The sequence below is a fragment of the Balaenoptera acutorostrata genome, chromosome 8 (assembly GCF_949987535.1).
Source record: "Balaenoptera acutorostrata chromosome 8, mBalAcu1.1, whole genome shotgun sequence".
Taxonomy (NCBI): domain Eukaryota; kingdom Metazoa; phylum Chordata; class Mammalia; order Artiodactyla; family Balaenopteridae; genus Balaenoptera; species Balaenoptera acutorostrata.
The window spans coordinates 112,857,250-112,884,921 of NC_080071.1; the positions used below are offsets into that span (position 1 = coordinate 112,857,250).

Below are 27,672 nucleotides of genomic sequence, written 5' to 3' on the forward strand. Positions count from 1 at the left end.
GAAATACTTTTTCAAGTAAAAGAAGATCTTTGACCCTGATACTATTACCACTACAAGACATACAGTATGTTCTTCACTCCCCCAAAGGATTAAGAGTCACATAAATGATCAATATAATTTTAAATGTCCAGATTCACTCTAAATAAAAACTAAAGCTTACTCCCCAATTCTATCTTTATATTAAAAACAAACAACAAAAACAATTAAATTGTTCTTCAACTTTTGGACAGAGGTATATATATTAACCCTGTGTGTTATTTTCACGGACAATGAAGTTCAAGTGTTCACTGGTATTACTGCTTAAGTTCTAAAAGCCTATAAAACATCTCCCATTTTAGTCTTCTATAAATAACTGGTAAAATTTCAAGTTCATAAGAAATTTTCTACCATATACATTATAGAGATTTCAATGAATCCTACTATCTCAACAGAAATAAAAAAGTATGTAAATATATAAACACAAAGTAGAATGACACTGCTTCTAAAAAAAAAAACAGAAAAGGTAATTCAGTTTTAATTTATTTTCATCACTTGTTCTTCATGATCCAGATATTTTAAAATGCAATGAAAATTAACTTTCCATGATATGTCAGGGACTGGCACTAAAAAAATTTTCAGACTGCAAATGAGTTATACAAACGAAAATACCAAATGGAGATCCAGTTATCAAAATGAAAGCACTCAACATATTAAAAGTTCACAATTATTTGTTTAGAGCACATAAAAAAGTCAGCTTGCTAACCAACTGTTGTGATTTTTAAAGAACTACTGCAGAGGTTTGAAGAAAATAGATTTATTAGTTAACTTATAAAGAGATTAAAGAGCTTGAAACAAGTATTAAAAAGAAATTTGTGCCTTTATTAGAATGGTGTTAGGCTTTAAATATACCAATTTGGGTAATCAAATTATTCATTTTTTAATAAGAAATGACACTGCAGAACTGCAATACTGGTCCAACAGTCTTGTCTTTACTTTTCCTTTAAAGCGAGAAACAGAATGCGAGTAATCAGAAAGCACTAGCAGGCATCAGTTAATCCAAGATACTAGCTTCTTAGTTCCAAAAGCACTTGCAAAGAAAACCATTGGGGGGCATAGGGTATGGAAGCACTTCCTAATAACTGGAATCCCATGAGTGTGTGTGTATGCCAAGTCTCACAGGCTATATTGTGTATTTATCCTTTACTTGGTCACTTTTTTTCCCTCAAATACTAGTTTTTCTTTGACTTTTTTTCCTCAAAGTATAAAAAGTATGAAATATAAACAAGCTCTTGCATTGCACACTTCAGAGTGTACAATTCAAGCATTATAGAGCTATCTACATACCGATAAATCCCATCAAATCTTGGATAATTCAATAATATACAAAATAGCAGGGCACAGAAAGAACTAAAACCCACTTCTTTTTGTTACACGTAAGATTCAAATATTCAATCTAAAGAAAAACACTTAATCATTTTGGCTCTCCTCTACATTCGCATGTTGATATACTTATTAAAATATTCCTGTATAATTACGTTTGGTCTTACTATTTCAAGTCAGGTTTACAACCTCAAAACCAGCCATCCAGACAAAACAGGTAATCAGAAAGATTATTTCTTCCCCACCTCCCTAACCCCAATAACTATGAAGCCAATTTTACGACATGACTCCAAACACTGGATTGTGACGACAAATGCTAGGTCCAATTTCTTCGTAATCCTTTTTGGTGTGGCATACTTGGTAGAACTCAGGCTGCAAATGAAAACATATATTTTTGTAAAGGTCAAAAATTTACCACTTTTACACATGCTTTGAAATAGATTTGTTAAATCTAAAATGTTTATTACTAGTCCATTCATGGTACTTGAACAAAGCTCAGAAATTCTAGCAATCATGACTCAAAATCAGCTTTAAGTCTATAACCAAAACTGAAAAGAAGCACTTAACTCGAGTCCCTCCATCCCCCTCCTCAACACCTGTTTCTCCTGGGATTTTGAAATTCTGAGGAATGGAAGGTTGAATCTCAAATGCCCAGACCATTCTGTTGAGGCTTTGCCACACTGTACAGTGAATCAAGAAAAGCAGCAGCATTAATCTAAATTACAGATAAACTACTCCTAGTCATGCTACAAAAACTTCTAGATTAACCTGTTTTCCTCACTCATGGTCTGGTATGGAGAGACTATTCCATGCTCTGTTATCTCATTTCTCAAAGGGCAAAGTTTTTTTTTTCTTTTTTATATCTTTATTGGAGTACAATTGCTTTCCAATGTTGTGTTAGTTTCTGCTGTATAACAAAGTGAATCAGCTATACATATACATATATCCCCATACCCCCTCCCTCTTGAGCCTCCCTCCCACCCTCCCTGTCCCACCCCTCTAGGTCATCACAAAGCATTGAACTGCTCCCTGTGCTATGCGGCTGCTTCCCACTAGCCATGCATTTTACATTGGGTAGTGTGTATATGTCAATGCTACTCTCTCACTTCATCCCAGCTTACCCTTCCCCCTCTGTGTCCTCAAGTCTGTTCTCTACTTCTGCATCTTTATTCCTGCTTTGCCACTAGGTTCGTCAGTACCATTTTTTTTTAGATTCCATATATGTGCGTTAGCATCTGGTATTTGTTTTCCTCTTTTCTGACTTATTTCGCTCTGTATGACAGACTCTAGGTCCATCCACCTCATTACAAATAACTCAGTTTCATTCCTTTTCATGGCTGAGTAATATTCCATTGTATATATATACCACATCTTCTTTATCCATTCATCTGTCAGTGGACACTTAGGTTGCTTCCATGTCCTGGCTATTGTAAATAGTGCTGCAATGAACACTGGGGTGCATGTGTCTTTTTGAATTATGGTTTTCTCAGGGTATATGCCCAGGAGTGGGATTGCTGGGTCACATGGTAGTTCTATTTTTAGCTTTTTAAGGAACCTCCATACTGTTCTCCATAGTGTCTGTATCAGTTTACATTCCCACCAACAGTGCAGGAGGGTTCTCAAAGGGCAAAGTTACACACTCAACTAGGTTATACGGCACAACTGAAGACAATTCAAATTAAGGAAGAAAATAACTTTCACCTCTTATTTTTAAATGGTTTTCAATCCAAGGTTGTATAGTTTTCAATAATTCAGATAAAAGTTCTTACATTTTATTTAATACTCTGTGCACTACAGGATAAAGCACCATTATTTCGTAGGCTAACAATGTTAAAATATCTTTTAAAGGGGTTTTAAGATGTTTTGGTTTGGGGAGAGGGATCTTAGTAATTCCCTTTATTCAGTTTAGAACATCATACTTCCTATGTGATGAAACATAACTCTTAATGCTTTTAAATATTTGCACAGAAAAAACAATGACCTTCTGATATCCATATTACCACAGGGTTAAAAGATTTTTCCCTACAGATAAATTTTAAAACTTTAAAGGCTCACTCTAAAAAAACAAACAAACAAACAAACAAACAAAAAACCAAAAAAATGCAAATGAATTCCACTTTTTAAAATACTGTGTACATTTCTATTCAGTAACTTCCCTGTACAATATTATATCAAAATTTAAGAAATTCCTCTTGTTCTTTTAAATTGTATAAGTACTGATAAGTTCTTTTATCTTAAAAAAAAAATCAAATTTTAAAGTAAGCTTCATCTCACTTACCGTGGAAGCCAGCATGGATCCTCCAAACCAAACTGCATATCGCTGCATGTGGTGTGTAATGACTTGTACATCAATAGGTTTTGGCTATAAAAGGCATAGTAAGATCAGTTCAATGGTAAATTCATACAACAATTTCTGTATCATTTAACCTTAGATGTACGTACTCAAAAATAAATAAAACTTTAAAAGATGCGGGGGGAGGGGTAAACACGGCAAAACAGAATACAACAAAAACAAATTAAGCTAATTTTATTATTTTTTTTAAAAACATAACCACACTGAAGTGAGGGAAAGGAACTAACGCAGGTAACCTGTGAACACAATATTATGGCTGTGTCCTCAGGCCTAAGGAAAAAACTAAGCAAACACTGAACTCCAGTTAGTGGGTCTATTTCTCACAGTGGTATGGATTAATAATTCTGAAACTACTATATATGTATTCCAGGATTGAGCACAAACAAATGTACTATAGAAAATAGAAGCCAGGTTTCTTACTGTCAGGGAAGAACATTACAAATACGGGAAGGTAGAAGGCCAGAACACCTTATGGTGTTCTGGAACTTGCATTATCAGTATGCATTATCATTATGAATCCATAGTTTTTAATTTATATAAATAGAGCCAACTAGATATAGATGGGTACTCACACACATCCTAGCTCTGACTGCCAACAAGGCCTAAAAGCAGTGACCCCTCAGTAGCAATGAATATACCTAGTGTCCAAATCTTGGTTGTTTTTTTTTTTAAATTGAAGTACAGTTGATTTACGATATTGTGTTAGTTTCAGGTGTACAGCAAAGTGATTCATACATATATTTTTTCAGATTATTTTCCACTAGAAGTTATTATAAGATATTGAATATAGTTCCCCATGCTATACAGTAAATCCTTTTTGCTTATCTATTTTATGTATAGCATAAAACTTTGTTTCTTAATAGCATTCCCCAGTAAAAGGAACAAGGGTACGTTGAAACAAAATGGCTGATTACAAGACTGGAGAAGAGAAAGTACAAGATGAACCTGCAATATCTTGCTGTTCCAGAAAGTAAGGAAGTACCTGAAGAATACTGGGGCCACAACAAAAGGAATAAAAACCACCTCTGAATGATTCCTACTGGCCAAAGCTGAGAAAATTTGAACATCAAAATTAATAATAGTATGATGATATGTTGATATTATATCACAATGATATTAATGATACAGCCTATAGAATAACTGAGAAATCAGGAGTTCATAGATACTACTTAATGAATGAATGAACGAAGTGGAAGGAAATACTCTTCCTTACAGTAAAATGAGACTATAAAACATAGAAGAAATGACGGAATTTGCAAAATACCATTTGGCCACTACCACAGTAATGACTATTTTAGGAAAGAAAAATGGATGTTAAAACCAGTGGGTGAGAGTTTGATGAAAAACAGGATAGTTACATAGTCTGAAAGTATCTCCCCATAATATTCTTATTAAATATAAAGGAAAAAATAACTTTATAATAGAGGAACCTGACAGACACTTAACCAGGTGATCAAAGTTAGCATATGGGACAAATCATATCACGTGTCTAGTGATACAATGCACTAAAAAGAATACAACATCACTTCTGCGGTATTACTGCCAAAAATGCAAAATCTGAACCTAATCATAACGAAACATCAGAGAACCCCAAACTGAGAAAGATTCTGCAAAATAAGTTGCCTGTACTCTTCAAAAATATTAAGGTTATAAAAGATAAAAAACACGAGTACTTTTTCCAGATTAAAGGGAAATGATACCGAATTCAAACATGTGATCCTGGATTGAATCCTAGACCAGGAAAAATAAATAAATAAATGTATTTTTTTCCTTTTGCTATAAAGAACAATAATGGGAGAAATTTGAACCAGGTCTACAACTAGATAAAATATTGTGTATCAAGGTTAATTTTGTTGATAACTGTAATGGTCTATTTTTAGGAAATATACACTAGAATATTTAGGGGTAATGGGCCATCATATCTGCAACTCATTCTCAAATAGTTCAGAAAAAGGTATATGTGTGTATTTGCATACAGACATATATTTATAAAAACATAATAAAACTAATATAGGGCTTCCCTGGTGGCGCAGTGGTTGAGAATCTGCCTGCTAATGCAGGGGACACAGGTTCGGGCCCTGGTCTGGGAAGATCCCACATGCCACGGAGCAGCTAGGCCCGTGAGCCACAACTACTGGGCCTGCGCGTCTGGAGCCTGTGCTCCGCAACAAGAGAGGCCGCGATAGTGAGAGGCCCGCGCACCGCGATGAAGTGTGATCCCCGGTTGCCACAACTAGAGAAAGCCCTCGCACAGAAACGAAGACCCAACACAGCCAAAAAAATAAATAAATAAATAAATAAATTAAAAAAAAAAAAAAAACTAATATAAAATGCTAAAATTTGGGGAACCTAGGAGAACAACATATAGGAATCTTCTACTAGATTTTGCCAAGTTTTTTAAAGCATGAAATTATGTCAAAATAAAAAATTTTTAAACTTACATGTCATAAAAAGATCTGGCTTTTTTTGTTTAAAAAAAAAGCTGTTTGGCTGCCATTTAAAATTGGATTGACAAGAAATAAAGCCAGATTTAAATACAAATACATAAAGATGTTATGAAGATCTATAAAAATGACTACTGAGTAAAATAAAAGGGAAGGAGGCGGAGTACTCTAGTATACAGGTTTTTCCTGTATAATTAGATATGTCAGCATAGTGCTGACATCACTGAGGGAAAAAAATCTCATTTCTTATTTAGAAATATACAAGAAGCTTAAAAATATTTTAAACATTTTTACTTTACTGAAATATTGTTTTCAAAAACAGCATTTCTTTTTTCATTTCATGTATCTGTAATGAGTCATTACGAACTAAACAACTACTTTTTACTGTACTCCAAGGGATAAGTTTAAGATAATCAAAATTTAGGGGCTGAAAACAGTCAGCTGTCATGCAATTTCTCAACAAGCAGCAATACAAGAGTGTTGTAGTTTACTTTTAAGTAATTTTGAATGACTGTGGTAGTCTCAGATGGAGCCCTCATTCTTGGTAGTTTTCCAAGTTGAATAAAATGTGTTTTACTTAGCAACATATCCTCTGAATCAATGTTTTGCTTCAATATCCCACCATTTAACGAAAATGGAACAAAATTTACTGAAAATTTGTCTTATAAATACATAAAGCAGTCATCTGAGAATTTAAGGCTAATTCTGACTTTTTGCCAGCAAGCCCAAAATTACAGGACACGTAATAGAAAGGTTGTTTTGCTGAACCACCAATTTGATTTCACACTATGAGGCTGCTATGGGAGAGGCTAGAGGCTAGAGTCTGTGAAAGCAGGCTTGACCACACAACAGCCTTTCTCTCTCAACTCTGCTTTGCTGTCCTGCTGTAAAAGGTATTTAAAATTTTGTGGACCCATAAAGAATATTATCGCTGGAATATGCAAGGAATCCACTATATATAAATTATCTGTTTGAGACAGATATCAAAAAAAATCTCTCTCATGGCTATAACCAAGAATATTTTCCAGAAATGTAGGTAATATCCTAGAGGAATGGAATGACCGAGAATATCATGGATATGAATCTATAAAATTAACCCCTTTCCATTAGAATACCTCAGGTTCCTCTTACCTTTCTAAATAAAAGAAAGTTGACAGACATTTTGCATTCCCAATATAATAATCAAGGCACCCTCAACCTTCCCACCAATAACTGAGAAAACCAACCTTCAATCTACCACCACTCAATTCCTCACTTAATTTCAGCCTGGCATCTACAGTTCTTTTCAAATCTCTTTGCAAGCGACGTCCGAAGTCCCTGAACATGGTTGAACCTCCAGAGAGGACAATATTCTGTATTAGTGGACAAAATAAATAAATAAATACAACTTTTATGTAAGAGAAAGAAGAAAAAGTTTAAAGATACAAGAAATGGTACTAAAATCCTATTATACCCCTTTGAAGACAGGTGTTTTTAAATTTACATTCACCAACAGAGAGAAAACAAAGAAGTTTTTTAAAAAGTATGACCTAGAATAACAATTTTGCTGTAAATACTGACCTTGTAGAGAGGACGTCTGACGTCAATAGGACAATTCTGAATTACTTCATCTACAACTTCTGAGATAGGCTGAGTAAAGTCTGGATTAGCAAACTGAAAAGTAAATTGGACATATGACAGAGATTAGACCACTACTGACTTAAATATCACAATGAAAAATTAAGAAAGTTTTCAGTTCAAAAATAAAAGGACTTCTAAAAACCATAAATTCTGGTCTCTGATTCAAATTAAAGACACTGAAATCAGAGATTTCAGAAGAAATCAAATTAAAATAATGATCATATATACCATTTCATAACCACCAGAACAGCAAAAATGTAAAGCCAAACATATACTATGAGCTGGCAAAAATCTGTGCAACACTTTACAATGCTGATGAGAATATACATTGATATAAACACTTTGGAGAACAATTTGGCAACATCTAATAAAATTTAAAATGTACCACTACTAACTCCACTTCCTATAACAAACCCCAAAGAAACTCCCACACATGTGCTATTACATAAAGGCATAAAATTATAGCAGCTTTGCTTCTAAGAGTAAAAACAACCCAGAAGTCCACCAGCAGGGTATGAAATAAATAAAATGCTGTGCCGTCAATCCTCATTATTCATGGATTTGGTTATCTGCAAATTTGCCTACTTACTAAAGTTATCTGTAACCCTGAAATCAGTATCTGCGGTGCTTTCACATGGACATGCGCATGTGCAGAGCTGTGAAAATTGGAGCTGACTGACATTCACATTCACAGCTCAGGTGGAACAAGGCAACGCTCTGCCTTCTTGTTTCAGCTTTTATACTACAAATAAGTGTCCTTTTCATGATCTCTTAGTGCCACAGTTTTCCCATTTTTGTCGGTGATTTTGCTGTTTAAAATGACCCCCAAGGATAGTGTGAAGTACTGTCTGCTGCTCCTAAAGCACAAGAAGGCCGTGATGTGTCTTATGGAGAAAATACAGTGTTAGATAAGTTTCATTTAGGCACGAATTACAGTGCTGTTGACCCTGAGCTCAATGTTAATAAATCAATAATATCTATTTTAAAATGTGTCTTTAAACAGAAACACACATAAAACAAGGTTACGTGTTTCAGTGACAAAAATGTTGTAGCCTGAGCCTCACAGGAACCTAACTCCGCATTTCCCTTAGGAGCAGTGGCTCAGCATTCACTAATTCAGTGTTTACAGCAACTTTATATAACATCTACTGTGAATAACAAGAATGAACTGTAGTATTCACAGGATGATATATTCATAGTCAAAATAAACAATTTCCAAATAGTGACACTCGTTTTTTTAAACTTGAATGATTCCATATATACAAATTTTTTTAAATATATATTTTTTATGGATACATGTACATTTAAAAACATAGACTGGAAACACACTAAATTCATGACTGTGATTACCTCAGGAGGAAGAAAGGATGAAAAGGAAGTAGAGAAAGGAAAGGGTCTGAGGAAGGTATTCTTTCTGTAGTTAATTTCATTAAAAAAATGTATGAAAAATGTTAAAATATTAGTTATGTGTTTATTTGGGGTGGTTAAGTACATGTGCATTATACAATACACTTTTCAGAATATTTTTTTAACAGACTGGCTAGATGGGTAGGCTTGAGATGGAAAGTTGTTTGACAATTTAAACTATTACAGAAATGGAATGAGGTTAAAGATAATAAATAATTTAAAATTTAATTTTTATATATAACAAAGAGGTCTGACACAAGGAGAAACAATATTAGGGAAAGCTTCCTTTTTACCCATCATTTATTTTTATATGCATGCCTATAGCCCTCCTAAATCAGGCCATATATTTCCTGAGAGGAACCACAAAAAAGAGAAACATAAAGAAGTTTTCAAATGCTGGATCTCAGAATTAAACTTGTATTCTGAAACAAAGATTTCATTTTACCAAATTTTTTCAAAAATATGTGTAAGCTGCCATGTCATTAAAATTGGAAAGGAAATGCTAGAAGGGATTTTTCCTAGATTAAAATAAAAGGTCAGAATCTAGCTCTAATTTGTCAAAAATAAATAGGTATACTTTATTAAAATGAATACAATTTAAAATATTGTCTAGAAAATGAGCTGCCAGCAACCTCTCTTGGCCTCTCATTTTTAGAATTAGGTTGTCCTAATGGGAGAGACAACATTCCTTTGTTCATTAAACTGATTCCATAACTTGACTGATAATTATCAGGCATGTGTCGATTTTTCACAATTTTTAAAATTAGTTTTAAGTTATTTAGAGGGTGGGCACACAATGGAGAGATTTAATGTTACCTGAGTAATGAAGCATAATGACAGAAAATATTTTAATTTACATAAAGTAAAATACCACTAACAAAGGTTCTACTGACCTCTACTACCACAGTAAGAGAAAAGAAACTGGCAGCCAAAATCTACTTTTCTGAAACATGCTGATGAGTGTAAGAAACCCTAACAGGGATATAGAGTGGGTATAAAAATGCGGCTCCTACTGAGTCTCAAGAACCCAACCTACAGACTAGGGAATGTTTCGTCTGTCCGAGGTGGTCTGTATTGTATTCTGTGGAACAACGGGAGAATACAGCTCAACTTGGCTGCCTTCCTATGCCATTCATAGACAAGCTCAGGTTACAGGCAGGGAATGAGCAGCAGAACAGGAATCCCGAAAATGTTATCTTATCAACTTGCTGATAGAAAACCTCCAAATTCTCTGCTGGTTCTTTGTTAGCCATTTCTTCAGTACTTACCTAAAACAGTAATACACACACACACACACACACACACACACACACACACACACACACACACACACACACACACACACACACACACACACACGTGCACATGAGATTAACCTTCCTGGAATTACTTTTCTACCTTTAAGACAGTTTGTCTGCTATACCATGAGCAAGCAGAAGGCAGGGATAGGGTCATTCATTCCTGTGCTATGTACCTGTGTGCCCTTCTCACAGTAATTTTTAATCAGGAATATGCAAAAGAAAATATTTATAAACCTTTAAGTATTCACATACCCTGGGATCTACCCACAGAAATTCTCATTTAGAAAGAAATGGAGTCTGATTTGAAAATATCTTTTGAAAAAGCTCACGGACTACTGTGCTGCAGAACCCCAGGTGAGAACGAGTAGAATAATATACAGTAAAGAAGCAAGCAATGAATATTTCTTAAAAAAATTTAGGAAAAAAGAAAAAATTAACAATAAATTAACAATAAAGTGTTGGAGATTTATTCACTACTTTAATACTAATAGGCTCAACCTAGGGTCCCTATTAATATCTGTAGGCCTTTTCTTTCACTTTCAGCAAAAGGATTAGTCTTGCCTAACTGCTCCTTGATCAGGTCTTAGGATTACTGCAAGTAGCTCTCAAGGAAGACATATCTTTTTTTCTCTTCTGAAAAATTTATAGGGAAGGTACCCAACTAAAGCACAGCAGCCCAAAGAGGTTTGTGAAAAAAACCTTCCTTTAAAAAAAAAAATGAAGTGCTAAACCCATTCCTTCTAAAAAACAGGTCTTTCTACTATTTATGATAAATTTAGCAGTTCAGTAATAAATATCCCCTTATTCTTTCACACATTTTATCTTCAGTGTTCAATCAAGCTCAAATGCCCACAGTTTCATCTAACCAAAACAAAACAAAACAAAAAAAACTGAGCAAATCCTTCAAATGACAGAAATATCTAAAATTACAGAAGAATCTTAAAATTAACTTGGGAAGTGACAGTTCAAACGATACAAAAAACAGGTCTATTCTTGGAAAACGTGGTGAACTGAACACACACATATCTAATCTTGCTCTTTCTCTATTAAAAGCACCAATAAAGAGAATTTTTTAAGGCATAATCCCCAAAGTATGGAGAGAACAGAACAGGAAGAAACAGCAACAAAATTTGGTAAAACAGAATCTGAAAAGCAGATGGATAAGACCATGCACTCCCCCTAAAGCACTTAATAAGTCATCAGCAGGAAAAGCCACGAATCAAGCTGTATCACAAATCCCCCAAAGAACTAGCTGTACCTGTCAGCGCTGAAATTAAGTTAGAAGGAGGGCAGGGAGGAAGACTGGCAGAAAGTGTCTCTGAGGAGCAGTTAAAGCCCCAGATCCCCTCCAAAGAAGTCTATCAAATGCCTCCTCATCATCCAAGGAGAAAACTGGCTAACCTATTCTCTAAAGGGAATAAAGCAGAGTGCCAGGACTCTTTACACACAACTGAAAGGAATGAAAGCAGCAGGATTTTAAGTGAAGGTATTCATGCAGCCTACTGCTAACACATAAATACCAACCCTCTTCCTCAATTTGGCTGCCAACCTTTACTCTCTAGGCAGGAGTCTTCTCTGGGAACTGGATTACCCGAAATGATCTGAAGAAACACACATAGGGCTATCCTCCAAAGAAAAAGCCATAGTCAACAAGTCCCACTCACAAAGCTTAGATTTCCAACAGGCTGAGTGTCGCCCTCCTAAATAAGTGATCCCCTAGAGTCTTGAGCATGTAAAATATAGGAATCAAAACAAAGAGAAAGGCAACTTGGAAGAAAGCAGAAAGAAGAAAACTTAAAAAAAAAAAACCTCTGACTAGTATCCTCAGAGAGCCAAAAGATATGCAACCATGAAACAAGTACACGGTAGCATAAAAAAGGAGTATCAAAAGCAGAGGTAGGGGAAGTTCTTGAAAATTAAGTATGTTACCAGAAATAAAAAATTCAACAGAGGGTTCAGAAAGCAAAGTTGGAGAAATCATCTAGAGATCAGAACAAAAGCACAAAGAGCAACTAGAAGAGAAAAATAGCACAGCAGAATGCTAAGGAACAACAAAGCGAAGATCTACAAGTATCTATCTGGAGAGGAAAAAAAAAAGATCCTATGCAAGGTTTAGAAATCAGAGCAGTTTTTCACTTCAAGTTATAATGGAAAGCAATCAAGCAGTAGCTTCAAAATGCTGAAGCAAAATAATTTCCAATCTAGAATTCTACACCCAAACTACCAAACAAGTGTGAAGATAAAATGAATACATTTTCAGACATGCAAGGTCTTAAAGTTTTCATTTCCCATGTACCCTTTTTATCAGGAACTCTATTGGCAGATGATCTCCACCAAAATAAAGAAGTGGACAGTAAGAAAGGGAAAGACACAGGACAGAGGAAAGAGGGATCTAACTCTAACACAAGAGAGAGGCAAAGGGAATCCCCAGAATGATGGTGAACTCTCTATCAGGTGCAGAAGGAAACAAGTTCAGATTGGGACATATCAGATGCTCTGGAAAATTAAACTGATGAAAAAACCCTATGCATCTGAGTATGCTGAGAAGACAGATGCAAAGTGAATTAATGACAATTATTTTAAAACTAAGTGGACAACTTATTAATGACTCTGTGGGAAAACAAAATACTAGACAGGAAAATATTTCATGGTAAACTACATGGCTCACATCTAAATAAAATTTGTGTTCACCAACATATAAGCACTGGATTTTTACCTAACTGAAATTACAATCTAACTATTGGGACAAAAGATTATGAAAAGGTACTGTTTGTGGTGGAGACAAAGGGAGGAAAGAAAAGGCAATCCTCCTCTTCCATAGCTAGAAGTTGACAAAAATGTCTAAAACTGAAAAAACTTGGAGTTGCAATATAACCAAAGCTATTCGCAGCTATGGATGCAATCACCAAAAGAATCAACTAGTAAGAGTATACCTCTAGAAAAAAATTGGGAAAATATATACAGGGCACTCCTACTTTTTGCTAGAATTTAAACAACTAAGACTTTTAAACAATGTGCGCATACATAACTAATTTTTTTTTTAAACTTTAAAAAAGGGAAAAGAAAACAGATTTCTCATAGAAGAAATTTCAAAGAGAATAAAAGCTATGGAGACGAAAAGATGTTTCAAAGTTTTAAAAAACAATGAAGAAAACAATCTATCAAACAATAAAGATTACTTAAATTAATTTAAAAAATTATATATGAAACCTTAAACAGCAAGATATATTTTCATCCAGACAACTATCCCTTTTCTAAGCAATATGACACAACCAAAACACCTTTATTTACATATCTAATGTTTCAAGGTTTTTAAGACAGTCAAGATGTTAGCTAAAGATACCTGTAAAGAGTATTTCACTCAAACGCTTCTTCTTTTGAAATCCAGGGTATCTCCTATCTTCCATGCTATTATCTATCTTGTGGATCCTATTCATCTAAGACTCTGGTTCAGAATCTTCCATAATACTCTAATTCCTGTCCTCAACTTAGGGTTTTAACATCTCTCTCCAACATTTCAACTTCAACTGATGTTCCTTAACTCAAGTGACCTTTAATCCACTTCTACTTCAGCCACTCACATATACATGGCCCCACTGGAAAATCTGCCCTGATTTCCAGCTACATGTGGTTCTCTCTCTGCATCCTCTGGAATCCCCAATACAAGGACAGAGGGAAAGTACAAGGAAACTTAAATGCTCAAGGATGAAAAAAGGAGGTAAGGAAACAATAAAATAATCCAACCCTGTTTGGAAAACAGAAAAGGGACCTTACATCCTAAGTGTTTCCAGAGCACCCTGTAGCACCTTCAAAATTCCCAGAAATTGAAGGTATAAGAAACTATTTAAGGAAAGAAATTATTATAGAGAACGAACAAGGACCTACTATATAGCACAGGGAACTACTCAATATTTCGTAATAACCTATAAGGGAAAAGAATCTGAAAAAAGAATATATATATACATATATATATATAAATAACTGAATCACTGTGCTGTACACTTGAAACTAACATGATATTGTAAATCAACTCTACTTCAATTAAAAAAAAATGCTAGGTGGAAAATAAAGAAAGAAATTGTTAAAATTCTCTACATGGAATAGTGACACCCCCAGGTTCCTTTCCAGACCTGGTATAACCAGGTAGTTAACTACAATGTCCATGAATAAATGAAAGAAAGAATATACGAACAAACAAAATGACACAAATGAAGAAATGAGGCAAAAATTTAGGAAAAACTAAATTTTAAGAGAAAAAAAATCACATTACATTACTGCCTCAAAAACAAACAACATTCACGGGTATAATATTATAAATACTGTCATACTATTGATTTAACATAACAGCCAATAACATAACATAACAGACAGGCTAAGAGAAAAGAGGTTCTAGAAACAAAATCAGCTGAAAGGAGGTTACTAGATAAACTACTTACATTGATATATCAAGCAACAGCAGTACAAGCACTGTATTTTGAAATCTGGAGTAATTACCAAGAGTAATGGCTAAGTAAGAGCTAGTGCCTGCCCTGCACAGCACTGTCAGTGTTATCCGACTTTCAAAACCACGCGCACATATCCTTTTTTATTTAAAGAACTACAAAGAAAACGTGCTGTCTAAAATCTGAAAACTCTTGTACACTTGTCTGACAACAGTGCCCTACCCTTCTGGTGCTCACTCCTTTGCTCCCCATTTCCAACTACATGCCAATTCATCATGACCTCCAATCCTTGCCGGTATCCCTCACTATCTCTAAGTAATTCAGCCTTCCGGATTCCCTCTCTTCTCTGGGCTGCACCACTTTAACCTCTGCCTTGGCAAAGCCCTTTGCTCCTTTCCCAAAACGGCCTGGTGGGGTGGGACGGGGGGCGGGGACGACACCATTCTATGACTACAAGTTCTGAGTATCTAATTTCAGTGGTGCCCCACGACTAGTACTACAGTCACCTTCTCAATTCTCCTCAAGAGTGATTCCAAGTCACTATTATCTCCCAGCCCTCAACCTTCTGTCTGATCCCTTCTCCAAGACAACAGCTTGATTCCAGTTCATGAAAAATAATTAAAGCTATGAACTATGATGATAAACTTCTTCAGCTATCTGCCTGCTCCTCTAACCCTTTCCAGCACCCATACTTAACCCCTTACCTCTGTCCCTGGAGTAACCCCTCTTAAAAATAAAACTAACCTCAGCCTTCTTACAACTGACTTCTTACCAGTTCCCTGTAGCCACTAAGCTTTTCTTTTACAGCCGCCTCTCACACATGATGCCCACACTGACAATTCCCAGAGCTTTACCTCTCACTGATGCGACACACTGCCTCTATCACACAATTCCATTGAAACTGCTCCCCTAGGATCACCACTAATCTGGATGCTAAAAACCCATGGGTATTTCTCAAATTTCCTCTATCACCTCACTGTAGCAACTGGCACTATTTAACCTCCTCCTTCCCTGAAACATTCACTTCTTTCAATGTCAGCCCCGCAATCCCTTGGCTTGTCTCCTTCCTTTCTGTATTTTTCAGTATCCTCTGCAGGCTCCTCTTACTCTGCCTGTCTATAAAGTGTTAGTGTGCACTAAGGCCCCGTCCTTCCCACTCCACATTCTCTGCCTGGCCAGTCTCTTCCTTTGCACCATATATGGTGATGACTTGACATCTATCCTCACTCCAGGACACATGCCCCAGTTCAAAACCCTTAGAACCCAAGTGTTCGTTTTCAAACTTTTTAAAAGATGCATAGTAAACTCACCTCTTTCTACCTTATCTATCTTCTCCTTCCATTTTCCTAACTTCAGTGATGGCAAAACATTGAGTTGCTCAAGTTACAAACCTGGGAATCATCACAGATTCTTCATATTCTTACTCCCCTCACATCTAAGCAATCGGTAAATCATGTCGATTCTATTCTTTCTCTCACCTCCTTTCTCATTCTCATTGACCTACTGACTTTTTTTCATCTGGGAAACTGCAATAAACTCACCTGTTTCCAACACAATTCATTCTGTTCCTATCTATCCAACCCAGTGCAACCAGTGACCTTTCCCATACCATACATAAATCTGTGTCATTTCCACGCTGAACATTTCTGCACAAGCACAGAATCCAGTAAACTCCTTTGCATAGCATTTTAGTCTCTCATTAACACCTATCTGGATCCATCTTCTACCACTCTCTTCCTTTATACTTTATTATCTAGCTCTCTTACACCCCAGACCTCTACCCAGCTTATATATATATATATATATATATATATATAGTTCTCTGCCAGAAATGTACTCCCCTAACATACCTGCCTGAGAAATACCCATTCATCCTTTCTCAGTTCAACTGCTATCTCCTCTAAGAAGTTTCTCTGATTCTCCCAAGCAGACTTAGATGCTCTTTCTTCCCATGCCCTCACCAGATACATGCATTCATTAAGCAACTATACCATTTTTTAGATATTCATCTCTCATTCTTTCAGCTTGATAAGAGCAAGATAAATAATTCTTCATCTTAAATACACAATGCTTAAACTGATATCATGAAAACTGTATTCACTTACCACTTGCTGACTGAGTAAACAATATTAAACAAACTATTCTTACTGCTGAACAAGAAGAATAGGCATTTAATGTTACTAATTCTAATACAAAAAGTTCTTATATTAACTTACTAGAAGAATTTTTCATTATTAAAAGCACATATTTCATTAATTTAATATAGCCTGTATGTGGCTAACACTTCATAAAGAGAGAAGACTATTTTGCTAATAGTTAAATATTTTGTTATGATAGTCAATTGAGGGTTCTTTGTATAATGGTTATTTTATATGGGAGGAGGAGGAGAGAGTTCTAGAACATCTCCTAAAATATTTTATTTAAATGACCATGAATTTAAGGGCTCCCCATCTTCCATGACCCCAAGTAAGCCACAAATATTAGACAAAAGTTTCATTTTTCTAAATGTATGAAATATAGTAACTGTTTACCCAGTTTTAACACAAAGGCAATTTTTTTCTTGAAAAATATGACTCACTATAGTATTTTAGTATACAAAAGAAAGTTCCTGAGATTAAGTCCTCTGATATAGTTGACTGATTTTTTTTCTGCTGAATATTTCAAAACAATTCCATCTAAAAAAAAACTTACCTCTGGATGAAAAAATATTTCAGGTCCCAAGAATCTCTCATATCCAACATCAATGGAAAATTCTTTCTTTGAGATAGCATTGATTCCAGTATACTGTTTAATCCACTTCGATCCATCTGTATCATACTTGTTAAATTCTTTTACTAAATCTGGGCAAACATAACTATAGCGCTCCTAGAAAAAGAAATGAGTAATTTTTTCCTCTTGCTTTAGGAAAAGCAAAACAGAATGGCATATTTTCAGTAAACTGAAATCAAATGAATAAAAGTCTTCAGAAAATAAAATGAGCAAATGAAGCTGAAGAAACTTTTATGCTCGGATGTTATCGTGCGTGTAGCAAAATAAACAGCTCATCTCCTGTACATAAGCGAAGGGTTCACAGATGAAGAGAATAAGACGTAAACCAAAGAGCCAATTTCTAATATTTCAGTGCTGTTTCATGAAAGCACTCATTAATGTCATCCAAAATTTTATGCTGTTTCAATAATTAAAGGAGTTCACATTTTAGAAAAAAGAAAACATAAAATACACGAAGAACTGGAGAATAAATAGTTGACATAACCACACAAATTAATATAGTAAGAGGTACAAGTTATTAGGTATAAAATAAGCTTCAAGGATATATTGTATGACATGGGGAATATAGTCAATATTTTAAATGAAATACAACCTTTAAAAATTGTGAATCACTGTATTGTACACCTATAACTTATATAATATTATACAGCAACTAAACTTCAGTTAAAAAAATTTTTTTTTTTTTTTTTTTTACATATATCGATCTTCAATTCCTATCTGGAACAAAACATTATGGGCTAAGTGAGCAAAAGAAAAAAAACTGAAAATATAAACTATTCTTTTTTACTATATCACCTGCAAGGCTGAATCGCTGCATATTTGGATATACGTCCTCAGTAAAAGTTTTCATCAAAAATGCAGTTCAAACATGTTATAACTTTCTATCTGCAATTTGTGGACTCCTGATTGCCAGTCTATTTCTTTTTTTTTTTTTGAAGAAAAACACACATTTCACATATTTGTATACATCAAGGATTCTATCCAAGATAGGTACAAATATTATTACTGATAATCAACACACATAATGGGAAAGAATACTGGAAAACAGAAGATAATTTGAGTATGTCATATTAGGTCTTCTTTCTCCAAATCTTGGAAGTAGGAATTACATGGAAATGATGATCCTTAAAAGACACTAAGACTGAGCACTAGTATGCTCTAGAACAAATCCCTGGTGTTTTTGTTAATTTTTAAACTCCAGAGATTTCCCAAAGATGTTGAAACAGTAGTGTTCATATTAATTTTTTACATATTTAATTTTGATGCCACCTACCTGAGGTGACTTCTGGCAACCATTTACAAATTCCTTTACTACCTAGGAAGTAGTAAATTCCTTTTCATTCCTATCCTTCGATAAGCAAGGAAAACACTATAATCATGCAGACTGTCAAATATATGGAGTTATTTTTACCTGGGAAGTTTGCTTTGACATATTCAAAACATATGTGAGACCCAATGAAATTTTTTAGGTATGTTGACAAACGATAAATTTAAAAAGCAATGTTAAATACTTTGGTATTTTGCATGAAGCCCTGGTGTAGCATACAAATTATTAAAATACCTTCACATTTTTCTTCTATGGGCCATATCACTTGAGCCAACCATTGCCTCTATTCTACAGCCAAATGAATCAATGACATCAAAATTTTATTGTAACAGAAAACTGCTAGAATTAAAAATAAAGAAGTCAGTGAAAATTAAGATGTGAGGACTCTGAAGTGAACTAATTACAGGCATACCCCGTTTTACTGTGCTTCACCAATAATGTGTTTTTTACAAACTGAACTTTTCTGGCATCTCTGCATTATCAGATGATGGTTAGCATTTTTCAGCAACAAGTATTTTTTAATTAAGGTATGTACATTTTTTATAGACATAATGCTATTGCCACTTAATAGACTACAGTATAGTGTAAATATAACTTTTAAACACACTGGGAAACCAAAAAATTTGTGTGACTCGCTTTACTGTGATATTCGCTTTATTGCAGTGGTCTGGAACAGAACCCACAGTACCTCCAAGGCATGCTACATTTATTTTTACTAAAGAGAATAATCACAGAAATGTATGTTGAAGTCAGTTGGTATAAATGTTCTTATATGTTAGTCCTCTCAAATGTGAAATGTGGTGAGAGTAAGCAAAGGGTTGATAATCTCCCAAAATTTCCTACAAGAAATACAGAGAAAAAACACATGTAATTAAGAGTAGTGGTTTGTAACTGGCTAACAAAAGTTTTTTTTAAACTACTGTTCTTGACTTAAGAATTTTTCATGTTCCTATTATAAACGTGATTTTAATTTTTAACTGAATTATATTCTTAACTTTTTTTTTTTTTTACCTTTACTGCCTTAGCAGTTTCCAAGGATTGCTCTGGAGGAATTCCTACTTCTCGGTCTCTCAGCAATTGCTGAATAAAATATGTTATATCTCGTCCTGCGATGGGAATGTGCTTAATACAGCTGCCAATCACATACCCTTCAGCCTAGATGGAAAAAAAAAGTGTCAAATTTACTTTCAAGGTTTTCAAAAATCAGTATCACCTAAATTAATCATTAAAGACCAATTTCTCAGATTACTGTATTTGTATCCTTAAGTATTGCTTTATCCCATGAGAATTCTTCTAGTCTTTATTCCTCAACTGTATTCCTCAAAGTTAACTTAGCATAAAATTTATAATACTGTACAGATATTATGAACAAGAATGAACAAAACTTATGAACAAAGCTTAGATTTATTCTCCTACTGATAAGAGTTTACAACCAAGACTGAAATGACTCAACAACAAAGAAATAGTGAGTTTCAGAAGTATTAAAGATTTTAGATAACAGACTTCAAATAGGATATTAGTTTAAAATCTTCTATAATTTCAGCAAAAAATTTAGAGCGCATTGTAAGAAATTTGATCATTAACCCACAAGCTGGCTATCATTTTCCTAATGAAGTAGGTACCAACTTCAGAAGCCTGAGGCAGTCCATGTACCATCAAAATTCCAAATAATTTAATTCTGCAGAATGAACTCATAAACTTACTAATACAACTCAGAAGTACAAAAATAATGTAGCAAAATTAAATTTCATTAACGACATAACATTCTTGTTTATGAAATGGTAAAATATTATTTGTAATTAGACTATAATAAATTAGAGATGTTTACTATGAGCCCTAGAGCAAAAACCACCAAAAAATAAATGACAACAAAGAAATATATAGCATAGTTAATAAGTCAATAAAAAAAGATAAACTGAAATTATAAAAAACAGTCCATTAATTCAAAAGAAGGCAGGAAAATCACAGGAATACCCAATTCTTAATATTCTTACTAAAACTCTTTCTTTTCCAAGTTGGTAACTTCTTTTTGCAAATTACCTACTCTAATATTAATTTTCAAGATAATAATATTACTGTTTAATTGTGTAGATGTTAAGAAAAGACTGTGGTCAGGAAGAACAAGTTCAGATCCTAGCCCCATGACCTATGATTTGGTGATCTTAAGCAACTCAGTTATTTGCATTTTATAAATGAGTAAACTGAAGTCCTCAAAGGATAATATAATCTACAGCATAGATCTTGAGGTTTAAATGAGAATTATAAATGAACATTTTAAAAATCTTTATGTATCTCTAAGCAACATACATATATGCATTATTTAATCCTCAAAACAGTTTTATGACATAGGTCACTATTATTGTCCCATTTTGGAAAAAAAAGGGGAAAGAATATGTAGCACTAAGAAAGAAAAATATGCCAACTAAATTATAAAAAGCCATCAAAATGTTGGACACATCCTAATTTCCGAGATATTAAAATATCCCCCAATGGCAATAAAATAAAATGTAGAATATCCATACAATGAAATATTATTTGGCAATAATAAGAAATGAAGTACTATACATGCTACAACATGGATAAATCTTGAAACAAGGGGCTATGTGAAAGAGGACAGTCACAAAAGAGTGACTCTAGGACTTCCCTCGTGGTGCAGTGGTTAGGAATCCACCTGCCAATGCAGGGGACACGGGTTTGAGCCCTGGTCTGGGAAGATCCCACATGCTGAGGAGCAACTAAGCCAGAGTGCCACAACTACTGAGTCTGCGCTCTAGAGCCCGTGAGCCACAACTACTGAAGCCCGCGTGCCTAGAGCCCATGCTCTGCAACAAGAGAAGCCACGTCAATGGGAAGCCCACGCACCACAACTAGAGAAAGCCCAAGCACAGCAACGAGGACCCAACACAGACAAAAATAAAAACAAACAAACAAACAAAAACCTGGTGACAAATGTTTTAAAAAAAAGAAAAAAAGAGTGACTCCATTTATATGAAATATCCAGAACAGGCAAATCTACAGAGACAGAAAGTAGATTAGTGGTTGCCAGGGGCTAAAGTTATGGGGGGACAGTGAATGCTAAAAGATACAGGGTTTCTTTTTAGAGTGATAAAAATGTTTTAAAATTGACTCTGGTAATGGATGCACTTTATGAATATACAATAAAACACTGAATGGTACACTCTAAATGAGTGAATTGTATGGTGTGTGAATTATATCACGAGGAAGTTTTAATTTTTTTAAAGAAGGGCAATTATTACTATTATGACATCAGAAGAATAAATTATGACATCTAATCCAAAAGTAGTCACTCGGAGGATGTAATCTTCAACAGAGGTTGCCTGATGCATTAAAAAGAGGAATAAGAATAATGAAAAAATAAAAGTTCTAAATAATTTCATTCCTTACATGTTATTCAATATAACATAAAAATTACTTTAAAAGATAAACCTTTCTACATATACGCACCCAATAATAATTAGTATGAATTTAAGTAGTCATTTTGAATCTATTAAACACAATAAAAAATCTAATTTGTCATTAAAAATTGGAAGCAGAAAGGCTTTGGCAGAAAAATGCTATCTCTCACAAATACTCCAATCTGATGCATTTTTCTTAACATGCTTGATTAAATCCAAACCATAAAGCACAATCACAACTTGAGCCTTTTAATTCAAAAACGTAATTCCCCAAAAGTCATTAATGGTCATGCACTTTCGACTAACTCCTATTTAGTAGATAACGTATGACCAGTACGAAATCTGTTAATTAAGGATAAGAAAAACTATCAACTGGCTAACACACAATCAGACGCATCCAAACTGGAAAACTGAGTTCCACGTTTAAGACAAGAAAGGCATATTTCCATTCCAGATACTCTAATTCATCATTTCTTAATTATGAATTAGAAACTCTTTCTAATAATTTTCTAATTATTTTTAACTGTAGTAAAAACCTATAGCAAAAAAAAAAAAATCTGGAATTTGTTTACAAAGTTCTAATAATAATTTGAGCAAAACACAGCTATAGCTGAACAATGGTCAAATTACAGTAAATTTTTTTTTTTAATTTTATTTATTTATTTATTTATTTATTTATTTATTTTTGGCTGTGTTGGGTCTTCGGTTCGTGCGAGGGCTTTCTCCAGTTGCGGCAAGCGGGGGCCACTCTTCATCGCGGTGCGGGGACCGCTCTTCATCGCGGTGCGCGGGCCTTTCTCTATCGCGGCCCCTCCCGTCGCGGGGCACAGGCTCCAGACGCGCAGGCTCAGCAATTGTGGCTCACGGGCCCAGCTGCTCCGTGGCATGTGGGATCTTCCCAGACCAGGGCTCGAACCCGTGTCCCCTGCATTAGCAGGCAGACTCTCAACCACTGTGCCACCAGGGAAGCCCTACAGTAAATTTTTAAGTGTAATATTCAAAGTTTTTAAAAGGTGGCATTAATTCATATAATTTAACTTTTCCAGGTGTTATCTGATATCTTGTTCAGTAATTTTAAAATATCCTTACCACAGGGATGACATGAGTGACACCATCTCCACTGTCTATTACCGTACCGGTCAATGTCCGTTCTCCTACTTGTCTGGAGGTCCACGATGCAGCTAAGGCAAGAACAGCCTTGAACAAAAAGAAATATGACAGGCAAAAAAATAAAAACAAAGAGTTATTAGAAAAAAATTTTTTACTGGAGTACTTTATGCAATTTTAAATGTAGTATCTTTGGAAAGAGAACACACAAAATTAATTTATATTATACAATAAAATTGTTCACAGCCTACATATTATTAAGACAACTTACAGGCTTACATTAGTCTTTAGGGGCATGTTTATAAATTTTCGATATTTTAGTGAGGGCCGTTTTCCTCCTATACCCCCCAAAAATGTGGAAGACTAACATGAGATAGTACAGTACTAACATATGGAAGACTAACATGAGATAATACAGTACAGGACTTAAAAGTATGTTTATATGGCCTAGCCTGGAACATACCACAAAGTAAGGTAGAGAGACGCACACAGCCACCAATCATCAGAGTTATTCAGTACATAGATGGCTATACTAAGTATCACTCACAAGATTAGCTCCAAATTTTCTAAGTGCAACATGCATTTAGGAATATGTAACAAGCTATTTAACCAGAAAAGGCCACTGCACACTTCCAAATACTATGATTTAATGAGGAAAGCAAAGTTGATGAAATAATGTACTTCTACAAAAAATCTTGGCATAGGCAATAAAGTATAATTTTTTCTATTAAAAGTTTGCAAATTAAGAAATTAATGAAGCTAGTTCATTTTAAAAAAATTACCTAAATTTCATACAAATCCAAGCCTCGAACGAGATAAATAATTAATTAATTAAAAACAACTAAGCTGGCTTTATTTTACCTACTTGCAATATACTAGCTGAAAGGGACCTAGAAAGGTAACTAGGCCATCCTCCTATTTTAACACAGGATCACACCATAATAACCGTGGGCTAACAAAACTACACAGTAATTTATATACTTTTTAAGCATTTGTGATATGCCACGTATCACATTTGCTACAGCGTTAAAAAACAAGTAAGAAGTAAGCTCTGATCCTGAGGGATGGGAGAGAAGCTGTTCCATACAGATACATACACAAATTAAATGCAATAAAATACTATGGGGATTTGTGATATACAGGATACAGGGGGGCACAAAGGAGGCAGTGGTCAAATATATGTAGTGGTAAGTCATTCAAAACAGACTACAAAAAAAGGACAGTGAATGTTACAAGGGTAAATGAATGTGTACAGAAAATTCTTGACATAGAGTAAATTCTCAATAACTATCAGTTCCCTTATTTCTGTTCTATAAAAGGTCTTGATTTATCCAAAAAACATTAACTTACTTCCTTTAACATTTCTCTTTTACTGACTAAATAGCTCCATTCCTCTAATACAATTTCTAAATTATCAGTTCAGTAGAACTATGATATGCTTTGAGGTTAAGAAAAATATACATATATTTTAAGAGTGAATTAAACCAGATTAAAATTTAAGAGTCAAGCTTATTTTGACTTATAAACTTGCTTACCTGTACAGCAATGTACAAGCCTGGAACATTGAAGGACTCAAACATTATTTCAGCAGTATATTCCCTGTTTTCTGGAGTATTCAGTGGAGGTTCAGTCTATTAAATTGAATAAGATTTTAAGTACGCAATATCAAATTATTTTGATAAATTTATAGATAATTTTTACGTAAGAAATAATGTATTTCAAACACTGTATTTAAAAGTCATTAAACTCAGAGGTACAAAAATAAAGACACACAGACCAAAAAAAAAAAAACAGTAGAGAACTCAAACAGATCTGTATGTTTATATAACTGCTAGAGTATAAAACGGAGATGTTTACACAGTTTAAGATGTTTCTTCAGTTTAAGTTATGTGACTGCATACATACATCACATCACTTAGAAACCTGCGGGTTAAGTCTGGGCCACAACACATCCCAGTGAGCGAAGAAAGGACCTAAGGAACAGCCCTCAAAATCCTGGACTTAATGTTTCACTTATGCCTCAGGAATACCTAAATCATTTCATATTACCAAAGCTTGAAACTACATAAGACATCATTCTTATGAATCTGATTTGACTATCCAATCCTTCCTGTTATCTCAAATATTTAAACTTGAAAGGCAAAAGTTTAAACTTAAGAAATACAGAAGAATTATGTTTTTGACCTTGAGGTAAGGAATGATTGCTTAAATTTAATGAACATAAACTGCAAAAGGAAAGACAGATAAAACTTAAATTCATTACAAATAAAATCATTTTTTTTAATTTTAAAAGACACTATAAAATTTTTTTTAGAAAATTAATGAGGATTAGACTTTTTCCATATGTAAAACCTTTAACTTCTAAACTACTTGATATGTTTAAACTTAAGAGGGTTTTGGACTATGTTCAAGAGTTTGAAGATAATTCAGTAAGAGTTACATATAAAATTAAGAAAACTAAAAAACCAAGGCAGTTAAATTATAAACTCCAAGAAAAGCAGAAATTCTATACAAAATAAAATATAATCAGAAGACCTCACAAGGAAAATATACAAATAGCTAATAAGCACATGAAAAAGTACTCAACATCATCAGTCATCAGAAAAATGCAAATTAAAACCAAAATGAGAAAGTTTACCCACCCAACCAGAATGGCTAAAATTAAAAAGACTGACACATCAAATGCTGGATCTGGATACATAGGGTAACCAGATCACTAACACATAGTTGGTGGGTGTGCAAAAAGGTACAATCCCTTGGAAAAAGTTCTGAAAGTTTCCTATAAAATTAATCATGCATCTATCCTGTGAAACAGCAATTCCATATCTAGGTATTTACAAAAGAAAAATAAAAACATGTCCACAAAAAGACTTGTTTAAGAATGTTCACGATACACAAAAAATATTCACAGTCGTCAAAAACTGGGAACAGCCCAGGTGATTATCAACAGGAAAATGGACAGGGAGGCATACAATGGAGTACGACCCAGCAACAAAAAGCAACAAATTACGTGTATATGCAACAACATGGATGAATCTTAAGATTATGATGAGTGAAGTCTTACCAAAGAGCACATCTTGTACAATTCCATTTACATGAAACTCAAATATAAGCAAAACATGTATGCACTGGAAAAAATCTGAACAAGGGTTGCCTCCAGGGCATAGGGGCAGGGATTAACTAGAAAAGGGCATGAGATAACTTTCCAGGTTAACAGTAATGCTCTGTTATCTTGATAAGGGTTTAGGTTACACAGATGTATGCATCTGTCAAACCCAGGGGATGGGCAAACTACATCATGCATCCTGCAGGCCAAATCTAGTCCACCACTTCTTTCTGTAAATAGAATTTTATTGGAACACAGATACAGCCACTCATTTAAGTATTGCCTATGGCTGCTTCCCACAACAACAGCAGAGCTAATTAAGCAGCTGCAAAAGAGACCACATGGTCCACAAAGCCAAAAATATTTGCTAACTAGCTTTAGAGAAAGTCTGCCAATGCCCAGTCAAACCCATAAAATGGTAGGGTTAAGATGTGTGATTTTACAGAATGTAAGTTTTATATAAAAGAAAAAATGTAAACAATAACAAACTCTAGTTGATGATAATGTATGCTAAAGTATTTAGGGGTGAAATGACTCCATCTGCAACTCATTTTGAAGTGATTAAAAAAATAAGATGGAGTGATAGAAGGATAACCCAATAGATAGATGTCCTAAAACAATTATAGTAAAATTAATTGCTGAGTCTAGGTTGTGGGTATATTGGGCATTCACTGCAAGGTTCTTTTCAACTTTATGTTTATGGTCCAACTATAAACAATATTCACAATCACAATAAAATATAAAATATTAAAAATATTAAAATATTAATTTAACCCAAAATTAATGTCACAGAAAGAAGGAGAAGGTAAGGATTTTGGGTAAAGGAGGGGATAAAAGGAAAAGAACGAAATACTCATCTTACCTAGCAGGAAGTTAATAGACTGTCTAATATTTAAAAAAACCAAAAATACGGGCTTCCCTGGTGGCACAGTGGTTAAGAATCCGCCTGCCAATGCAGGGGACATGGCTTCGAGCCCTGGTCCAGGATGATTCCCCATGCCGCAGAGCAACTAAGCCCGTG

At 34.4% G+C, this 27,672-nt stretch overlaps 1 protein-coding gene across 1 annotated transcript in view; it reads right to left on the reverse strand.

The window, feature by feature from the left end:
- Window positions 1-502: 502 nt before the first annotated feature.
- The window catches only part of ACTR3 (actin related protein 3), a 56,476-nt gene continuing 29,306 nt past the window's right edge, over window positions 503-27,672 (reverse strand). Inside the window, exons 5-12 of the mRNA XM_007192024.3 lie at window positions 25,081-25,176; window positions 23,528-23,635; window positions 20,034-20,177; window positions 17,618-17,791; window positions 7,717-7,809; window positions 7,383-7,508; window positions 3,638-3,721; window positions 503-1,731 (exon numbers count right to left, since the gene is read on the reverse strand). Of these exons, the coding sequence (XP_007192086.2) occupies window positions 1,636-1,731; window positions 3,638-3,721; window positions 7,383-7,508; window positions 7,717-7,809; window positions 17,618-17,791; window positions 20,034-20,177; window positions 23,528-23,635; window positions 25,081-25,176 (921 nt within the window). The 3' untranslated portion in view covers window positions 503-1,635. The remainder of the gene's footprint in view (window positions 1,732-3,637; window positions 3,722-7,382; window positions 7,509-7,716; window positions 7,810-17,617; window positions 17,792-20,033; window positions 20,178-23,527; window positions 23,636-25,080; window positions 25,177-27,672) is intronic.